At 38.3% G+C, this 19,931-nt stretch overlaps 2 protein-coding genes across 9 annotated transcripts in view; both read left to right on the top strand.

Annotated features, from left to right (window-relative positions):
• Nucleotides 1-4,373, top strand: part of PSMA1 (proteasome 20S subunit alpha 1) — a 138,692-nt gene extending 134,319 nt beyond the window's left edge. For 5 of the 6 annotated variants that reach the window (XM_034932202.3, XM_003818191.6, XM_008971456.5 and 2 more), the window contains 2 exons: nucleotides 1,480-1,590; nucleotides 4,001-4,373. In XM_034932202.3, the coding sequence (XP_034788093.1) occupies nucleotides 1,480-1,590; nucleotides 4,001-4,057 (168 nt within the window). In that variant the 3' untranslated portion in view covers nucleotides 4,058-4,373. Of the gene's footprint in view, nucleotides 1-1,479; nucleotides 2,907-4,000 lie in introns of those variants that run through there. The other variant, XM_063608097.1, reaches the window with a different exon arrangement.
• A 4,961-nt stretch (nucleotides 4,374-9,334) lies between these two features.
• Nucleotides 9,335-19,931, top strand: part of COPB1 (COPI coat complex subunit beta 1) — a 42,342-nt gene continuing 31,745 nt past the window's right edge. Inside the window, exons 1-5 of one of the 3 annotated variants that reach the window (XM_003818188.5) lie at nucleotides 9,335-9,535; nucleotides 10,243-10,390; nucleotides 14,801-15,030; nucleotides 15,425-15,594; nucleotides 18,550-18,664. In XM_003818188.5, coding sequence (XP_003818236.1) covers nucleotides 10,300-10,390; nucleotides 14,801-15,030; nucleotides 15,425-15,594; nucleotides 18,550-18,664 — 606 coding nt within the window. In that variant the 5' untranslated portion in view covers nucleotides 9,335-9,535; nucleotides 10,243-10,299. Of the gene's footprint in view, nucleotides 9,640-10,242; nucleotides 10,391-14,800; nucleotides 15,031-15,424; nucleotides 15,595-18,549; nucleotides 18,665-19,931 lie in introns of all 3 variants that reach the window. The other 2 variants (XM_024930672.4, XM_003818190.5) reach the window with 2 other exon arrangements.

The raw sequence follows: 19,931 nt of genomic DNA, 5'->3' as shown, positions 1-19,931 counted from the left end.
AAGAAGATAGTGGGAGGAACAGGTTTTAGAGTAGGCGTTGGGGAGGAAGGTCAGGCAGTCAGTTGTGGACATGTAAAATTTGAAATGCCTTTTTGTCTAATTGACGGTACAGAGTAAGCAGTTATAAGCAACACGTGGAGTTCCATGGAGAGTGGTCCAACCTACATTTCAAATTTTTGAAGTCTTTATATAGAAATGGCATTTAGAGTCTGGACTGGAAGAGATTCCTAAAGGAATTGAATAGTTAGACAAGCATTGTGAGGACTGGACCAAGAACACTAACCTTTAGCAACTGGGAGATGAGTAGGTGTTGGCAAAAAAGACTGAGAGAGGTGGTCAAAGAAGTAGGAGGAAAACTTGGAAAATGAGGCATCTTTGGAGGCAAATGAATAAACTTTCAAGGAGGAGGGGCAATGAAGTTGTCACTGAGGACCTGACAAGACAGGCTTAATGGAATAATAAGGCAAAAACCTGATAGTGGAATCAGCAGAGAATGGGAGACGAGGAATTGGAGATAGCTTTTTGGAGGATATTTCTGTTGACGGTCACTCTGTCACTCTGCTCCAATCACTATCATCTCTCACATGAATTACCTGAATAGCCTTAAAACTATTTCTACCCATAGCCCCACTATCTATTTACCCCTACAATCTGGTTTTTTGTTTTTTTGTTTTTTTTTTTTTTGAGATGGAGTGGTGACTGGAAGAGGAGAGAAATAAATTGTTTTGTTTTTTAAGATGGAAGAAATTACATCACATTTGCTGCATGATTGTGAGAGTAATCCAAGTAAATTTAGGGAAGCATTTATGAGGAAAAATAATGAGAAAATTGTTAGAACAATGTCCTTTAATAGTACATAGGTGGAAGGGTTGGCCTTAGGAAGTTTTAATGGGAAAGGAGAGAATCTAGGGACATAGGTACAGGAAAGAGTGGATACAGTGGGAACTTGTGAAAGTTCTCTTCTAATTGCTTCTGTTTTCGCAGTAATATAGGAACAAGGTTTTCAGCTTCAAAGAGCTTGGAGAATGTTAGAAGTGTCTAAAAGAAGGGGAGCATGAATGATGTAGAAATGGGTATAGTGGGATCCAGGAACCACTAAGGCCTACTTGAAGTTAATGATCATTAATAAAGTGAGATTAGTCAGTTTTATAAAGCCATTTTGTTATGGTGATTGGATAATTATTGTTTAATATCAATGTGAAGACTTTATAGCCTGCATTATCTTTTTAAAAAAATGTTTCTAGATAACATAGATCTTTGGAGTTACTCATGATAATCAAAAGTTAGTATTAATATTAAATCTGCAAATGACAAGGGTCCGCTAGTTTCCTTCTTTTTTCTCCTACACATAAGTGGTTTTTAAGGTTTTATTCAAATGCTATATAAATTGTTATTCTGCTTTTTTCACCCAATATTTTATCGTGTGTATTTTTTCATCCAAATTCTCTTATTTTACTTTTACCATATTTTACCCTTCAGAATGTTTCCATTGGAATTGTTGGTAAAGACTTGGAGTTTACAATCTATGATGATGATGATGTGTCTCCATTCCTGGAAGGTCTTGAAGAAAGACCACAGAGAAAGGCACAGGTATATAATCATAACACAAGAGGCTTTAGTTCTATTGTAAGCTGCTGTTCTTACCACAACTGTGTCTGTAAATTTTCCATTTTGTCTTAAATATTGAAATGGGCCCATAATTCAAATGGCAACAGGAAAATTAAGAACTGAGTAAAGTTAAATATTGAAAGGGCAGTGATCTCCATAAACACAAAAAGGGGGCCGGGTGCGGTGGCTCATGCCTGTAATCCCAGCACTTTGGGAGGCCGAGGCGGGTGAATCACGAGGTCAAGAGATGGAGACCATCCTGGCCAACATGGTGAAACCCCGTCTCTACTAAAAATACAAAAATTAGCTGGGTGTCATGGCATGCACCTGTAGTCCCAGCTACTCAGGAGGTGAGGCAGGAGAATCGCTTGAACCCAGGAGGCGGAGGTTGCAGTGAGCTGAGATCCTACCACTGCCCTCCAGCCTGGGCGACAGAGTGAGACTCTGTCTCAAAAAAAAAAAAAACAAACACAAAAAGGGAGAAGTGTTGATTATTTGGTTATCTATTGCTAGGTAATAAGCTGCCCCAAAACTTAGGGGCTAGAACAACAAACACTATTTCTCACAATTTTGCGGCTGACTGGGGCTCAGCTACATGGTTCTTTGCTGGTCTCACCTGGGATCTCTCAAACATTGCAGTCATTTGTGGGGTGCAACTGGAACACCCAAGATAACTTCAGTCACATGTCTTCTTTACTCACACCTTTTAGGTGTCTTAGAGGAGCATCTAGAAGGCAGAGACCTCTGCTAGGATGACTGAGCCTCTGTCCACGTAGTTTCAGGGCCGCTTCTTCAGCAGGGTCTCTCTAGCATATTGGCAACTCAGGGCTTGCAAAAGTCAGAAGTGAAAGCCGCCAGACATTCTTAAGGCTGAGATGCAGGACTGGCACAACATCACTTGTACACATTCTGTTGGTTAAAGTGAGTCACTGGCCTGGCCCAGTTTCTGTTTGAGCAGAGACTGGGAGAAATGCTCATTGGGGGCCAGCTTTGGACACTAAGATGGCTCTTCATAAAGAGAAAAGCATCAAGAAGTGAATCTCAGGTGAAATATGGGTCTTTTTGCTAGATGTTTAGAATATACATTTGCTATTTATAGATGCTTATTTGATAGCAGTGTAATTGAAAGTAAAAAAGAATCTAGTATGGAAATTTCTACAGCATGAGTTTTTTTAACTTGGAAAGGATATTGTTGGTACTATTTGGGGGATCAAGATTTGCAATATTTAAACTGTTTTTGGTAAAAACTAGCACTGTTGGGAAGAATGCTGTGGAATACCACAAACTAGTTTGGCAAAGGGGAAAAGAATGTCTAAAAAGTGCTGATTGTATTTTAAACATAGTAGTGATAATACAAGGAAAGCTTTTACTCCTGAGCAATGCAAAGTACGATAAAATGGTGGAATTGTTCAATGATATTTAGGTTTTCAGAAATGTGAAATTATATATACAGTTATCCTCGAACAGTGTGGGGTTTAGTGGTGCCAAACCCCAGCATGGTTGAAAATCCACATATAACTTTTGACTCCTAAAAATCTTCTGATAGCCTGCTGTTGACTGGAAGCCTTACTGATAACATAAACTGACAATTAACACATAAATAGACTAGTTTCTTTTTTGTTGTTTTTTGAGACAAGGTCTTGCCCTCTTGTCCAGGCTGGCGTGCAGTGGTGCCATTATAGCTCACTGCAAGGTTGAACTCCTGGGCTCAAGCGATTCTCCTACCTTCCCCCGCACCACCAAGTAGCTGAAACTACAGGTGTGTGCCACCATGCCCAGCACATTTTTTTTCTTTTTAGTAGAGATGGGATCTCACTGTGTTGCCCAGGCCAGTTTCAAACTCCTGGGCTTAAGCAATCCTCCTGCCTCAGCCTCCCAGAGTGTTGGGATTACAGGTGTGAACTGCTGCACCCGACCAAATAGACTATTTTCTACATATATTTTATGCATTCGGCATACCTAACTTTTTCTTACTCTTTTTTTTTATATTTCTAGGCTACACAGTTGGTCTGCTAGTTTATATTTATTGGAAAACAAACAAACAAACAAAAGCTTCACCCTAAACAATGTTAGAGTAAAAGCAAACAAAAAAGAAAAAGAAAAAGAAAAAAAAATCCGCATATAAGTGGACCTTCACTGTTTAAACCTTTGTTGTTCGAGCCAACTGTATTTTTTTTTAAATAAAAAATCTTTATTCCCTCAAATCATGAGCACTCAAGGAGAAAAAAAATACTGCTCAGAAATGTTAACAGGACAGTGAACTAAAACTGAGTATTCAGAATATCTCTTTACCCCTTTTTCTCAATTTTTTATAACGTAATATTTGTGATTAGATGTGTATATTGATCAAGTGTTCATTTTACATATTTTCTTTTTTTCTTTCCCTGTTAAGCCTGCTCAACCTGCTGATGAACCTGCAGAAAAGGCTGATGAACCAATGGAACATTAAGTGATAAGCCAGTCTATATATGTATTATCAAATATGTAAGAATACAGGCACCACATACTGATGACAATAATCTATACTTTGAACCAAAAGTTGCAGAGTGGTGGAATGCTATGTTTTAGGAATCAGTCCAGATGTGAGTTTTTTCCAGGCAACCTCACTGAAACCTATATAATGGAATACATTTTTCTTTGAAAGGGTCTGTATAATCATTTTCTAGAAAGTATGGGTATCTATACTAATGTTTTTATATGAAGAACATAGGTGTCTTTGTGGTTTTAAAGACAACTGTGAAATAAAATTGTTTCACCGCCTGGTATATTGGGTTTTTGTTTTTTTAAGTAGCTTCAACTCTATATAGTAGTCTGGGATTACAACTGGTCATTTGCCTAATTAAATTGCCTTATTTTTAGTGATGGAGAAAAATAATACCTCTTATCTGTCATAGCCTTATAACAGTTCTCCAGTGTATGAACTGGCTGCATGAGAATCCATGGAGATTTGGTTTAGAATACAAATTTCAGGGTTCAACTGTGGTGATTTTAATTAAAACTTAAGAAACCACCACTTCCTGATATAAGCATCAGTTATCATATGAATGGTTTTCTTTCCAACCAGCAAATGGCAGTAGTTGTAGCTCTGGTCTTTGAAGGGAACTTCTGTAAAAACAACACATGGGAAATTGTAATCCCAAACCTTTTATCCTCTCCAGCCCCACTCCAGCATGATCTTTAGGCTGCCTTCTGTTATTCCCATGAGTGGTATACTCAGGTATTGCAGAACCATTTTTATCTTAGACCATGTAAAATGAAATTAGAGGAAATCTGATTTAAAAAAAAACCATAATCCTGGCCGGGCGTGGTGGCTCATGCCTGTAATCCCAGCACTTTGGGAGGCTGAGGTGGGCGGATCACTTGAGGTCGGGAGTTCCAGACCAGCCTGACCAACATGGAGAAACCTCATCTCTACTAAAAATACAAAACAATTAGCTGGGTGTGGTGGCACATGCATGTAATCCTAGCTACTCAGGAGGCTGGGGCAGGAGAATCGCTTGAACCCAGGAGGCAGAGGTTGCAGTGAGCCAAGATCGTGCCATTGCACTCTAGCCTGGGCAACAAGAGTGAAACTCCATCTCAAAAAAAATTTTAATTTAATTTAATTTTTAAAAACCCATAATCCGGCCAGGTGCGGTGGCTCACGCTTGTAATCCCAGCACTTTGGGAGGCCGAGGCAGGCGGATCACGAGATCAGGAGATCGAGACCACGGTGAAACCCCGTCTCTACTGAAAATACAAAAAATTAGCCGGGCATGGTGGAGGGTGCCTGTAGTCCCAGCTACTCGGAGAGGCTGAGGCAGGAGAATGGCGTGAACGCGGGAGGCGGAGCGTGCAGTGAGCCAAGATCGCGCCACTGCACTCCAGCCTGGAGCGAGACTCTGTCTCAAAAAAAAAAAAAAAAAAAAAAGACAAAAACCATAATCCAAAATTTGGCTGCTGACATCTAGAGGAGTTATTTTATTTTCTGAGATAATACATCTTTCTGAAGAAAAATTCATTTATAGATAGTAACCCATTTTAGACCTAATTCTAATTAGCTGCTATTGGCTTTGGGCAAGTTACTTAGCTCTTTTTTAAGGAAACCCTTTGGAGAATTATAGTGAGGGTTAAAAGGGAGAATTTATGTGATAACACCTTTTAAACTCTAAAATTCATAGTTTATTTTTTCCCCCCAACTTTCCCAAATCTTCAAAAGCCTTAGTAGGTTTAAATCTCCCTGATTTCTTAGAGAATGGTAAAAGTAGCTCTGGGAGCCTTATTAAGGGAAAGATGTCTAAGTACTGGAATGTGAGAGATGTCAGTTTCTCCAGCAGTAGCCTCAGGAATCTACCATGTAAGCTTGGGAGTTAGACGCAAGTACCATGTGGCTATTTGACCTACAGTGGAGTTGCATCAAGCACATGTAACTTTCCACACACATACACACACACACACACACACAAAATAGTGAACTCAGGAACTCCCACCTGCCTCTACACTCAATGGGTATTTAGTCTGGGGAGGGAGCATAAGTGGGAAATATAATAATCTGCCCTTTGCTTAGGCAGATCTGTCTTCCACATGCATTCCATTGGGTGAGCCTCTGTCTTTGCTGAATGATTCTGCTGTTTAAAGATATTGTGGCTCATACCTGTAATCCCAGCACTTTGGGAGGCCGAGGCGGGTGGATCACTTGAGGTCAAGGGTTCGAGACCAGCCTGGGCAACATGGCAAAATCCCGTCTCTACTAAAAATAAAAAAATTAAATGGGCATGGTAGCACGCGCCTGTAGTCCCAGCTACTCGGGAGGCTGAGGCAGGAGAATCGCTTGAACCTGGGAGGCAGAGGTTGCAGTGAGCCGAGATCATGCCACTGCACTCCAGCCTGGCCAGGTGACAGAGCGAGACTCTGTCTCAAAAAATAAAAGCAAAGATATTGTTATGTTTATCATTGTGGAACATGCACCTGTTCCACAAATGCAAACCACTAGTTGGCTTGTATTCAGCTAAAAAAATAAATATTCTGTATTATACTTTGGGAGCAATTTAAGTAATTTTTTCAATGTGATTTTTAGTCTTACATACTGACTTTAGAACTTAAAGTCCTCCCCACTCCAGTAATACTCAACCCCACTGTATATACAGTTCATTGTGATGCCCTTTCATGTTTAGTCTGTTGTACTCACATATTCCATTTAGTCTGTCGAATAATTATAAACAGTAAAATCCTAATGATGTTTTATAAAGCCTGTCACTTTGATACAAAGATACTCAATTCACCTGGAATTTACTGAGCATGTATGTGTGCAGCTCTGAAGAACTGGCATGGAATAAAAGGCAGTGGCTGGGTCTGTTGGCTCACGCCTGTAATCTCAACACTTTGAGAGGCCGAGGTGGGAGGATTGCTTGAGTTCAGGAGTTCAAGACCAGCCTGGGCAATATAGTGAGACCCCATCTCTACAAAAATTTTTAAAACTTAGCCTGGTGTGGTGGCACACACCTGTGGTCCCAGCTACTCAGGAGGCTGAGGTGGGAGAATCACTTGAGTCCAGAGTCTGAGGCTGCAATGAGCTATGATCATGCCGCTGTACTCCGGCCTGGGTGACAGAGTGAGACTCTTGTCTCAAAAAAATAAAAATAATAACATAGATGACAGGATTCAGGTCCTAGTTCTAACTCAGTGTTTGGCCATTACATGATTTGGGGCAAGTCCCTATTCTCTAGGCCTTGACTTTTTAGATACCACAATTTCTATGGTCCTTGATAAAATGACAAGGTCTTTGCTCTGCATTTATAATTTAAAAGGCATTCAAAATTATATAATTACATCTTAGAGTAAAACAGCCCAAACAAAGTGTATTTTACAACAGATCAGGAAGAGTTAATGAGGCTAATATTAAGGTCCTTATACCCATTCAAAAAGCTTTGTACTTAAGAATATGGAAAAATATATGCACTGCCAATGACAATTGTAGGTTCAGATCTAACTAAAGTAATATGTAAAACATTACATTTTCTTGCCTTTTCATATTTAGAACTTAACGACTTGGGGTCATGAGAAACCTCAAAGTTATTCTGTAACAGAATGAACCTCTGGGGCAAATGAAGTCTGTACGGTTTAAGTCCTACACCGTGATGGCCCTAAACTGAGCTTTCTTACTGTAAATCTAGTTTTTATACCTTTTTTGGCCTCATTTCTTGCTGACAGATTGTCACTTTTTGGTAAGTTAAGTGGGCTTGGAAACCAGATAACTGCATTTGTAAAACTTCCACGTTAAAAACGAATACACAGAAAAGGAACAAACTGTTGTACACACACCCAGGATTGATCTCAAGGGAATTATGCTCAGTAAAAAAATCCAATCTCAAAAGATTACATTGTATAATTCCATTTATATAACATTGAGATGATAAAAATCATAGAGAATTATTAGTGGTTGCCACAGGTTAGTGTGGGAGGTGGCTATGGCTATCAAAGGACAGCATGAGAATCCTTGTGATAGAACTGTTCTGTCTCGACTGTGTTGGTGATTACACACATATAAGCATGATAAAATTGTCTACAAGTAAATATAAAAACGAGTACATGTAAAACTAGTGAAGTCTGGACAAGGCTGGGTGAATTATGTCCGTCAATTTCCTGAAATTGATATTGTACTATAACTATGCAAGATGTTACCATTGGGAGAAACTAGGTAAAGAGTATATGGGATCTCTGTATTCATGTCACTCTACCATTAAGATTAAATATTAAAAAAAAATGAATGCACAGAATCAGAGAGGCACTCTTAAAGTGCTGTCAACACATGGCCTTTGGATACAATTTTGGGTGCTCAAAGAATTTGTAGATTGCTTGATGGTTCTAAAAAGAGAAAGCTCAAAAGAGCTAGATCCTACATAAATGAGGTACTATTGGTGTTCCATCTTCCTGAGATGAACCTGTTAACTAGGGCAGTTGCCGTCAGATCTGTTTTTATTCGCAGTATTTTGCTTAAGCTTTAAGATATTTTGTTATTAATAATTGGCCATAAAACCCTTTTGTGGGCAGAGGGAGGTGTAGGGGCGGGGCGTGCTATGGAACTTCAAATGGGCAAAACCGAAAGTACTATGGCTGATTGCAGCTGTAACAGGTCTTTGGAGATACGTAAAATCCTTTAAAACAGTGACTGTCTCCCTTTATGCATAAAAATTTTTTCTAATCTACTGGGTGCTCAGAAAGGATCACGGAAAGAGGCCATTATTAAATAAAAAGCAGAAATTATACCAATGTGACTTTGGATTTTCAAATAACTCCAGCCCTACCTGCAGAGAGGCAGATTCAAACTACTAGCGATGTTAAGAACTGAAATGGATTTTAATCTAGTGATCATTAATAAAATAACTGAATTACCTTCCCAATAGTATTAGTTACTTTCCCAGTTTATTAGGGTGTGGGCAAGAAAAAGGATTACTGGGTTTCCACTTTCTAGTCCAGAGCTCTTTTTCACGGGAACAGAGCCCTGTAAAAGTTTCCCTCTCTCCAAGCACTTTCTCCCCTTGACTGTTCCTGAAGAAGGAACGATTTCCAGTTAGCGTTTAAATTAGCATAGTGCTTAACTCAGAGCTTGGCTTGCAGGGAAAACTAGAAAATACGTGGTTTCATTGCTTTGCGGCCTAATCAAACCCTGGACAAGAGAAGAGGAAGAAAATAGGATATACTTGTAGCGCGCAAGCGCTGCACAAAGAAAGCATGTCCTCTCTGAGTCGCCGTAGGTGCTAGGTGGCTGTGGCTTCGGTTGTTACCCCACCCACTTCCACGTCAGCCAAGGACTCTGGAACCGCCGCCGCCGCCGCCGCCGCCGCCGCTGCTGCGGTTCGTAGCCGGAGTAGACGGATCCGCGGCTGCACCAAACCACTGCTCCTCGGAGCCTGGTAGTGGGCCACAAGCCCACAGTCCTAGAGGCGTGGTGGGTCGGGCAGAGTCGGAAGAACTGGCTTTCTAGCTGGAAGATGCGGAAGGGGAGCGACTAGGCCGCTTGCGTCTGGGCCTGGCAGAAGGGACCGGGTGGGGGTACGGGTGGGGGTGGGGGCGGAGGGCTAGGAAGCTCCGGGTCGGACGCTCCATCCCGTCCTTTGTATTGGCCGGGGGTCTTTTCCCTCCCAAGACCCCTAGGCGTACCCTTTCAGGCCCAGGGCTGCTTTGCTGGAGGAAGGGGAGGAGGAAGCGGATGGGGCGAGGTGGGGGTGCAGCGCGTTGATTAAGGGACCCGCGGACATAGAGTCGGAACCCACCAAGGACCGTGATAAAGCGCTTTAGGGTTTTGGCAGAGTGTTCAGGCACAAGGTCTCTTAACTTGAGCATGCAGATTGTGTGTTGTGTAAAAACCATACGGTCCATAACATTGTGGGGTGTGGCTGGGGGGACTGTCACTGTTCTGTGGGCCTTCATTCGGCTATACAGCATTCTCAAACACTGGACCGGGATGCGATGAGGGAGTGATAGATAGTATACCTTATGCCGGAGCTGATAGTGTGGTTTTTGCTAGAATTTATTTTTATGGGAACACGATATAGATTGACCTGCCCTTTCTAATACTTTAAAAGGTCACTATAGGTACTTGTTTGTGGGTTTTTTTTAAAATTTGTAATGATATATCTGTGTTTATTTTTCTAGATTTTCTGGCATCCTTAAATCTTGTGTCAAGGATTGGTTATAATATAACCAGAAACCATGACGGCGGCTGAGAACGTATGCTACACGTTAATTAACGTGCCAATGGATTCAGAACCACCATCTGAAATTAGCTTAAAAAATGATCTAGGTAAACTTCGATATTATTTTGAGAATGAAATGAAAAAAGAAAAAACGAAAATAAAAAACTCATATTTCATATTCCTTTATAATTAGAAATGCTTAATTTTTGTCTAAAGTTTCTCTAGGATCTCTTCAATAGACCTTTTATTAAAAATGCGAACTTCTTTAAATATTGGTTGTTTGAAATAGAACATCTCAGTTTATCTTAGTAAACCTAAAGAAATTGTAATCGTTTAGATATTCCTCAAAATGTCATAATTTTTGTAGACTTCAATATATTAATGTAGCTGATTATTTTCTCTAGGCAACAGGTTGAGGATGTGTATTGGAATATCTTAATTCCATCGTGCACTTAACTTCATGTTACTTAGCTTGTAAAACCAAAAGAACTTTGTTCTTTGGATTACCCACCCAAACAATTAGGTGAACACTGGAATAAACATGTATTTTCCAGAAAAGTTTACCTTTTCATTTTTTATGCATTTTTGCAAATAAGAAAACAACTATATTTCTGAACTTTTTTTAATGTTTAATTTTTGTGGGTACACAGTAGATGTATATATTTATGGGGTACATGAAATGCTTTGATACAGGCATGCAATACATAATTATCACATCATGGAAAAATGGAGTATCCATCCCTTCAAGCATTTGTCTTCTGTGTGACAAACAATCCAGTTACACTTTCAGTTATTTTTAAATGTCCAATTAAATTATTATTGACTGTAGTTACCCTGTGTGCTATCAAATATCGGGTCTAACTCATTTTTTCTGTACCCATTAACCATCTCCACTTCCCTCCCACTACCCTTCCCACCTCTGATAACCATCCTTTTACTCTATCTCCATGAGTTTGTTTTGATTTTTAGCTTCCACAAATAAGTGAGAACATGTGAAGTTTGTCTTTCTATGCCTGACTTATTTCATGTAACATAATGACCTCCAGTTCCATCCATATTTTTGCAAATGACAAGATCTCATTCTTTTTTTATGGCTGAATAGTACTCCATTGTGTATATGTACCACGTTTTCTTTATACATTTATCTGTTGGTGGACACTTAGGTTGCTTTCAAGTTTTGACTGTTGTAAACAGTGCTGCAACAAACATAGGAGTCCAGATATCTCTTTGATGTACTCATTTCCTTTCTTTTGGATATATACCCAGTAGTCGGATTGCTGAATCGTATGGTACCTCTGTTTTTAGTTTTCTGAGGACCCTCCAAACTGTTCTCCATAGTGGGTGTACTAGTTTACATTCCCACCAACAGTGTACGAGGGTTCCCTTTTCTCCACATCCTCTCCAGCATTTGTTTTTGCTTGTCTTTTGGATAAAAGCCATTTTAACTGGGGTGAGATGATATCTCATTGTAGTTTTGATATGCATTTCTCTGATGATCAGTGATGTTGAGCACCTTTTCATATGCCTGTTTGCCAATTGTATGTCTTTGTGAAATGTCTGTTCAAATCTTTTGCCCATTTTTAAATCAGATTATGAGATTTTTTTTTTTTTCCTGTAGAGTTGTTTGAGCTCCTTACATATCTGGTTATTAATCCCTTGTGAGATGATAGGTAGTCAGCACATATTTTCTCCCATTCTGTGGGTTGTCTCATCACGTATGTCGATTGTTTCCTTTGCTGCGCGGAAGCTTTTTAACTTGATATGATCCCAATTGTCCGTTTTTGCTTTGGTTGCCTGTGCCTGTGGCGTATTATTCAAGAAATTTTTGGCCAGACCAGCGTCCTGGAGATTTTTCCCAATATTTTCTTGTAGTAGTTTCATAGTTTAAAGTCTTAGATTTAAGCCTTTAATCCATTTTGATTTTATTTTTGTGTAAGTTGAGAGATGGGGGACAAGTTTCATTCTTCTGCACATAGTTTTCCAAGCACCATTTATTGAAGGGACTGTCTTTTCTCCAATGTATGTTCTTGGCGCCTTTGTCAAAATGAGTTCACTGTAGGTGTATGGATTTGTTTCTTGGTTCTATTATTTTCCATGGGTCTTTATGTCTGTTTTTATGCCAGTACCATGCTGTTTTGGTTACTGTAGCTATGTAGGATAATTTGATGTCAAGTAATGTGATTCCTTCAGTTTTGTTCTTTTTGCTTAGGATAGCTTTGGCTATTCTGGGTCTTTTGTGGTTCCATATAAATTTTAGGATTTTTTTTTTTTTTTTTCTGTGAAGAATGTCATTGGTATTTTGATAGGAATTGCATTGACTCTAGATTGCTTTGGGTGGTATGGACATTTTAACAATACTGATTCTTCTAATCCATGATCATGGAATATCTTTCCATTTGTTGATGTTCTCTTCAATTTCTTTCATCAGTATTTATAGTTTTCATTGTAGAAATCTTTCATTTATTTGGTTAAATTAATTCCTAGGTATCTGATTTTATCTGTGGGTATTGTAAATGGGATTAGATTACTTCTTCAATTTCTTTTTCAGATTGTTCACTGTTGGCATATACAAATGCTACTGATTTTTGTATGTTGATTTTGTGTCCTGGAACTTTACTAAATTTATCATATTTCTGAATTTTAAAAATGTATACCGTGTCTCCTTTTTGTGAGTGATTCTGTCAAGAAAAAAAAAATTTGTAATTAATATGCTTTCCAAAGTAATGATTCTTGTTTAATTGAACTGCTAAAAATAAATACAACTTAAACTAATAAATATTGTTTAAACAGAGCAGAGTGAAAATTATGCTTCAAATATAGAAAGGATCTTTTAGAAGATAGTTTGCAGTTTGAAAAGAAACTTAATATTTTACTTGCCTATTCCCACTTCTTAATCAGCAGTAATGGAATACCTCCTGATTCTAGGTTACTTAATACTAGGTTTCTATTGAGGTCTATTTTTAAAGAAGGGAAAAGAAACCCAGTTTTATGACATTTAAAATGATACCATTATATACATAAGCCACATTTATTTCGCTCTTTTCATGTTCATGTAGGATAGTTGAATGCAAAATAGTGAATACATTCATTAGTGTTTTTCCTCATAATTTAAAAATTTTCATTATTAGATCCTCAGGATACTTAAGGTTATAGCTAGGAAGGTAAAGAATAAAATCTGCCCTTAGTTGGAACAATGCCCTAGTCTTAATTGAAGCTGCCTTAGCTACCTTCCTCCAACCAATAAATAAATACATACTCTCCAGTTTAATGTATATTTTTGCCATTGAGAAGAGTTGAGACTAGGCATGGTGGCTCATGCCTGTAATCCCAGCACTTTGGGAAGCTGAGGCAGGTGGATCACTTGACTTCAGGAGTTCGAGACCAGCGTGGCCAACATGGTGAAACCCCATCTCTAGTAAAAATACAAAAATTTTAAGTGGCTATTAAATGAAGAGTTCTGTGGGCCAGATGAACCACCGCGTCTGACCCTCAGAACTCTGTTTCATAGCCGCTTAGCTCTAATCATTAGAAATGTATTTCTCATATTTAGGCCCAAATCTGGTTCCCGGTAACTACTACCCATTAGTTGTAGTTCTTTTCCTCATAATGGCCCTAAGATTATTGAAGACTTGTAATCATTCTTTGTTCTCCCCTTCCCAAGATAATTCATTTATTTTGATGATCTAAACAGTTGTAGTACAGTGTGCTACTACATACTTCTCTGCCTTTGAGTTTTGGATCCAGAAGATTTTTAGTACTATAAATTCTTCAGTATGCAATGATAATGGTGTGAAATTTTAGATAGTTTTGCGTAAAATACTTTATGTTGCAGAGTTTTTAGGCTAAATAACAGTAAACTAGCATTTTATCTTAAATGTGTCATCCTTAATTCTAAATAATGACTACTAATCTAGAACATCTGAATTACCTCCCAGTTTTCCAGATGATATCTTAAGAAAGATTCTAAAGTTTTACAGCCTGCCTGCAGAACTATGATGAGATTTTAGAAATAATCCACTACTTTAGTTTTCAGCCTTTTTGAGTATGACGTTTCTCTTTCTAATGTTAAAAAAGTTACATATTTATCCTCCCATAATAGTAGTTTTAACTTTGTTAAAATGCACACAAATAGCTAAAAGCTGTTTTGAATTCAAAATCAATTAATAGTATGTATTTACATTTTGAAAAATAGCTATATGTGTTTTGAAACACGTTTACTTGGTATGACTGTAGATTCATGGAGCCTGCATTAACTCAATTGGTTAGGAACCAGAAATCTAATCCAGTGCCTTCATATTATATATAAAGAGTCTGATTTCCAGAGATAAATGACTTGAGCAAAGACAGCTTATTTGGTGGAGAACCAGGTGGAGAACCCTTGTCACTTGGGTTTGTACTTTTATTACCATTGCTGATACTGAAGAAGGTACATTTTATTTTGTTAATTGCTTTTAAATTTATGTGATGAATTTTCTTTTGAAATAATTGTGCTTTTTTTTTTTAAATTTTTGATTCAGAAAAAGGAGATGTAAAGTCAAAGACTGAAGCTTTGAAGAAAGTAATCATTATGATTCTGAATGGTGAAAAGCTTCCTGGACTTCTGATGACCATCATTCGTTTTGTGCTACCTCTTCAGGATCACACTATCAAGAAATTACTTCTGGTATTTTGGGAAATTGTTCCTAAAACAACTCCGGATGGGAGACTTTTACATGAGATGATCCTTGTATGTGATGCATACAGAAAGGTAAACCAAATCATAATTATTTCTGAATATTGCTTTGAATTTAAATGTAAAATTGGTAGAATAGGCGGTATTTTAATTGTTAAAATTGAGTCTTTGATAAGATGTAAGTTGTAGAGATTTGGAATTGTAAAAGAGTTATTTTTAAAAGTTTTATTGTCACTTTTCAGACATTTTCTATGCATTTTATGTGTATATATTAAAAAACAGTGACACACATATAAGACATTGATGAGATAGGTAAAAATTGCTTCAGTCGACAAGAATATGATGGAAATTGTCGGTAATCTAGGTCTTTTCTCAAACGTATTTTTTTTTCATTGGAAAGTTTTGCATTAAAGTTTTCTTTTTGTAAAAAGCTGAAACTCAGCATTTCATATTTTAATTTTTATATCAGGATCTTCAACATCCTAATGAATTTATTCGAGGATCTACTCTTCGTTTTCTTTGCAAATTGAAAGAAGCAGAATTGCTAGAACCTTTAATGCCAGCTATTCGTGCATGTTTGGAGCATCGACACAGCTATGTTAGAAGAAATGCTGTTTTGGCCATCTATACCATCTATAGGTAAATAAAGATACTGCTTTGGCTTCATTCTGTGAGTACTGTTTAGTCTTTTAGACTAGTGGTTCCAAAGTGGTTGCTTGCAGACTGAATATAGCTTGAAGATATATTTTGTATGGCCAGCACTGTATTTTTTATTATGAACATTGAAAAGTCAAAAGATCTGGCAGCGCTGTTCCTAGCTTCCACATGACAACATTCTGCTGAACTTGTATAACAGTAACCCCCTTTAAATAAGTTATATACTTTACAGTTTATGACAGTGCTTGTCATTCTCAACCGTATTACTCCAAGCCACTTTATATGTTCACTTGCTTAGCCTCTATAGGCTTTTAACTTTGGACCTTGTTTTAGAATTCGTTTTGTGGAATGTTGGTCTTTTTACTGTCAGAAGCTTTGAGGAAGGAACTTTTTAAATGAGAAGGGCTACAGTTATAACTGAGTCCAATTCTTAGAAAGCTGAAGATTTTGAATTTTTATTTGTTTTTGTTTTGTTTTGAGATGGAGTTCCACTCTCGTTGCCCAGGCTGGAGCACAGTGGCGCGATCTCAGCTCACAACAACCTCCGCCTCCCGGGTTCAAGTGATTCTCCTGCCTCAGCCTCCCAAGTAGCTGGGATTACAGGCACCCACCACCACGCCCAGCCAATTTTTGTATTTTTAGTAGATATGGGGTTTCACCATGTTGGCCAGGCTGGTCTCGAACTCCTGACCTCAAGTGTTCCACTCGCCTTGGCCTCCCAAAGTGCTGGGATTGTAGGTGCGGGCTACCACACCTGGCTGAGATTTTGGATTTTTAAACCAATTTAAGGAACCAGTTAGATGAAGCTAGAATGCTCAGTTTTTACAGTCACAGGTATCAATTTATTAAGGACTACAATGTAATTTTTATAAGCATCTTTGTACTTTAGTAGATTTGTTGGTTAAGATATAATTTCATAGTTATCTTACTGTTAGATTTTATCCATTAAGGAAAGTGGTATTCTGGTTAATAATGTAGATGAGCCAGGCGTGGTGGCTCATGCCTGTAATCCCAGCACTTTGGGAGGCCGAGGCGGGCCGATAACCTGAGGTCGGGAGTTCGAGACCAGCCTGACCAACATGGAGAAACCCCGTCTCTACTAAAAATACAAAATTAGCTGGGCGTGGTGGCACATGCCTGTAGTCCTAGCTACTCAGGAGGCTGAAGCAGAAGAATTGCTCGAACCTGGGAGGCAGAGGTTGCGATGAACCAAGATCGCGCTATTGCACTCTAGCCTGGGCAACAAAAGCAAAACTCCATCTCAAATAATAATAATAATAATAATAATAATAATAATGTAGGGTGAGTTCCTTTAATGTTACCATACAGACTACACAAATTTCAGAATTTAAACTATAGTGCACATAGAAAAATTAGGCCATTTATAGGACAATTGGAAATTTGAACACTATGTCTTGATATTAGGAAATTATTAATTTTGTGAGGTGTGATGATGAATAATTAGTTTTACAAGTAAAGAGTCCTTGATTTTAGAGAAACCTACCAATATATTTACAGAAGAAAGGATACATTGCCTGTGATTTGCTTCAAAATAATATGGCAAGAGGTAAATTTGGCAAGGATATAGATGAAACAAAACTAGCTATGAATTATAATTGTTGAAGCAAGGTGATGGATTTTATTAAGCTAGTGTTCACTCTTCTCTTTACTAATATTTCTAAATTTCCAAAAGAAGAGGCAAGTCAGTAAGTAAATAGTACACAACTAATAAAATTCAAGGGACTATGTTTTTCCTCTTAATGTAATTCTTAATATATTGATATGCTTAAAATGTATGCACAACAGTTATTAGAGACATTGGTTAACAGATGGTGTGTTGAATAAATCAGCTTTTTCTGTATCGAACTAGAAAACGTATAATTTGATAATTTAATAGATGAAGGTATAACTTTGTGTTTCCTTCTACCAGTTCCTTTTTTTTTTTTTTTTGAGACAGAGTTTCGCTCTTGTCGCCCAGGCTCGAGTGCAATGGCACGATCTCAGCTTACTGCAGCCTCCACCTCCCAGGTTCAAGCAATTCTCCTGCCTCAGCCTCCCAAGTAGCTAGGATTACAGGCATGCGCCACCACGCCTGGCTAATTTTGTATTTTTAGTAGAAACGGAGTTTCTCCATGTTGGTCAGGCTCGTCTCAAACTCCCTCCCTCAGGTGATCTGCCCACCTGGGCCTCTGAAAGTGCTGGGATTACAGGTGTGAGCCACTGCGCCCGGCTCCTTCTCCCAGTTCTAATTGATTTGAAGTTTCAAAAAGCAGGCCGGGCATGGTGGTTCATGTCTGTAATCCCAGCACTTTGGGAAGCCGAGGTGGGTGGATCAGTTGAGGTCAGGAATATGAGACAAGCCTGGCCAATGTGGCAAAATGCTGTCTCTACTAAAAAAATAACAAAAATTAGCCTGGCATGGTGGCACGTGCCTGTAGTCCCAGATACTCAGGAGGCTGAGGCAGGACAATCACTCGACCTAGAAGGCGGAGGTTGCAGTAAGCCGAGATCACTCCACTGCACTCTAGCCTTGTCTGGGCACGGTGGCTCACACCTGTAATCCCAGCACTTTGGAGGCCAAGGTGGGCAAATCATGAGGTCAGGAGTTCAAGACCAGCCTGGCCAACATGGTGAAACCCCACTACTAAAAATACAAAAAATTAGCTGGGCATAGTGGTGGGCACCTATAATCGCAGCTACTCGGGAGGCTGAGGCAGGAGAATCGCTTGAACCCTGGAAGTGGAGGCAGCAGTGAGCTGAGATCGCACCACTGCACTCCAGCCCAGGCAACAGAGTGAGACTCGGTCTCCAAAAAAAAAAAAAAGCAAAAGTATGTTGTAAAGTTTGATTAAATTTAATTTTGGTATTGTCCAGAGAGTTACTAAAATAGTAAAGTAGGCTTTTATTAAATATGGATGTTACCTGTTTTATTTAAAGAAATTTTGAACATCTTATACCTGATGCTCCTGAACTGATACATGATTTTCTGGTGAATGAGAAGGATGCAAGTTGCAAAAGGAATGCATTTATGATGCTAATTCATGCAGATCAGGTGAGGTACTTTTTAAAAAATACTCTTATTACTGTATTTAAGTGACAATTAAAAGTATTACATAGACTTAATCATGTTTTTAGTCAGTAATTTTGTTTATAGTTCATGTGGTTTGTGTATTTTGAAATTTTTAAGCTTGTAGAAAAATACATTTTTTTCTTAACCCTTCTCTAAAATATTGCATATGTATACATTCTTTTTTTCAATTAAACATTGAAGAGGCATTTTAGAGCAGCCACCCTACAGTTTTTAAAAATTAAAATTATTATGACTGTTCTTTCCTATGATGGTATAGATCTAAAATTGTTTAGTAGAGAAAAATAGTAGCTTTGCATAGATACATCCTTAGCCATGCCTGTGGAAATAGGGTGGCCTTCAGTGTAGAGGTGTATCCTTTTAGGTTCTTCAACTTTCATACATGGGTGCCAACTCCACATCCTGCTCTGCTGGTGGTTAAAGTACATGGATCTACTTTTGGTTAGCAATTACTCTGTACACCTTGATGCCATCTAATCTTGAAATTTTCTAGCCAGTATTTATCACCAAAATATGGGAAATAATATGCATGAAGTCTGAAAAATATGGAGGCCTTCCAGTCCTCTGAAATCTAGATACTGTTACTTTTTTCCCCCCCGATCTTCCTTTAATGGATTGTCCCCCAGTTATTTAAAATTGTGGTAACATACACATAACAAAAAAATTTACCCTCTTAACCATTTTTAAGTGTTCAATGATTTTAAATACATTTATAATGTAGAACCATCACTATCTTCCATCCTCATAACTTTTTTTGTCTTGCAAAACTGAAACTCTGTACCCATTAAAAAATAGCTCCTTATTACCACTTCATCCCAGTCCCTGGCAACCACCATTCTACTTGCTGTCTCTGTGATTTTGACTAAGTATTCCAGATAAGTGGAATCATACAGTATTTGTCCTTTTGTGACTGGCTTATTTTACTTAGCCTAATGTCTTCAAGGTTCATTTATGTTGCGGCATGTGTTGGAATTTCTTTCCTTTTTAAGGCTAAATAATACCCCATTGTAAATATATGCTACATTGTGTTTACCTGTTCATCCATTGGTGGACACTTGGGTTGCTTCAATCTTTTAGCTATTAGGAATAATGCTATTGTGAACGTAGATGTACACGTATCTGTTTGAGACTTTGCTTTCTGTTATTTTGGGTATACACCCAGAAGTGGATTTACTGAAGATACAGCAATTCTGTTTTTAATTATTTTAGGAAGTGCCATACTGTTTTGCAC

This window comes from Pan paniscus, chromosome 9 (genome assembly GCF_029289425.2).
Source record: "Pan paniscus chromosome 9, NHGRI_mPanPan1-v2.0_pri, whole genome shotgun sequence".
NCBI lineage: Eukaryota > Metazoa > Chordata > Mammalia > Primates > Hominidae > Pan > Pan paniscus.
This window is presented reverse-complemented; position numbering and strand designations above follow the sequence as displayed.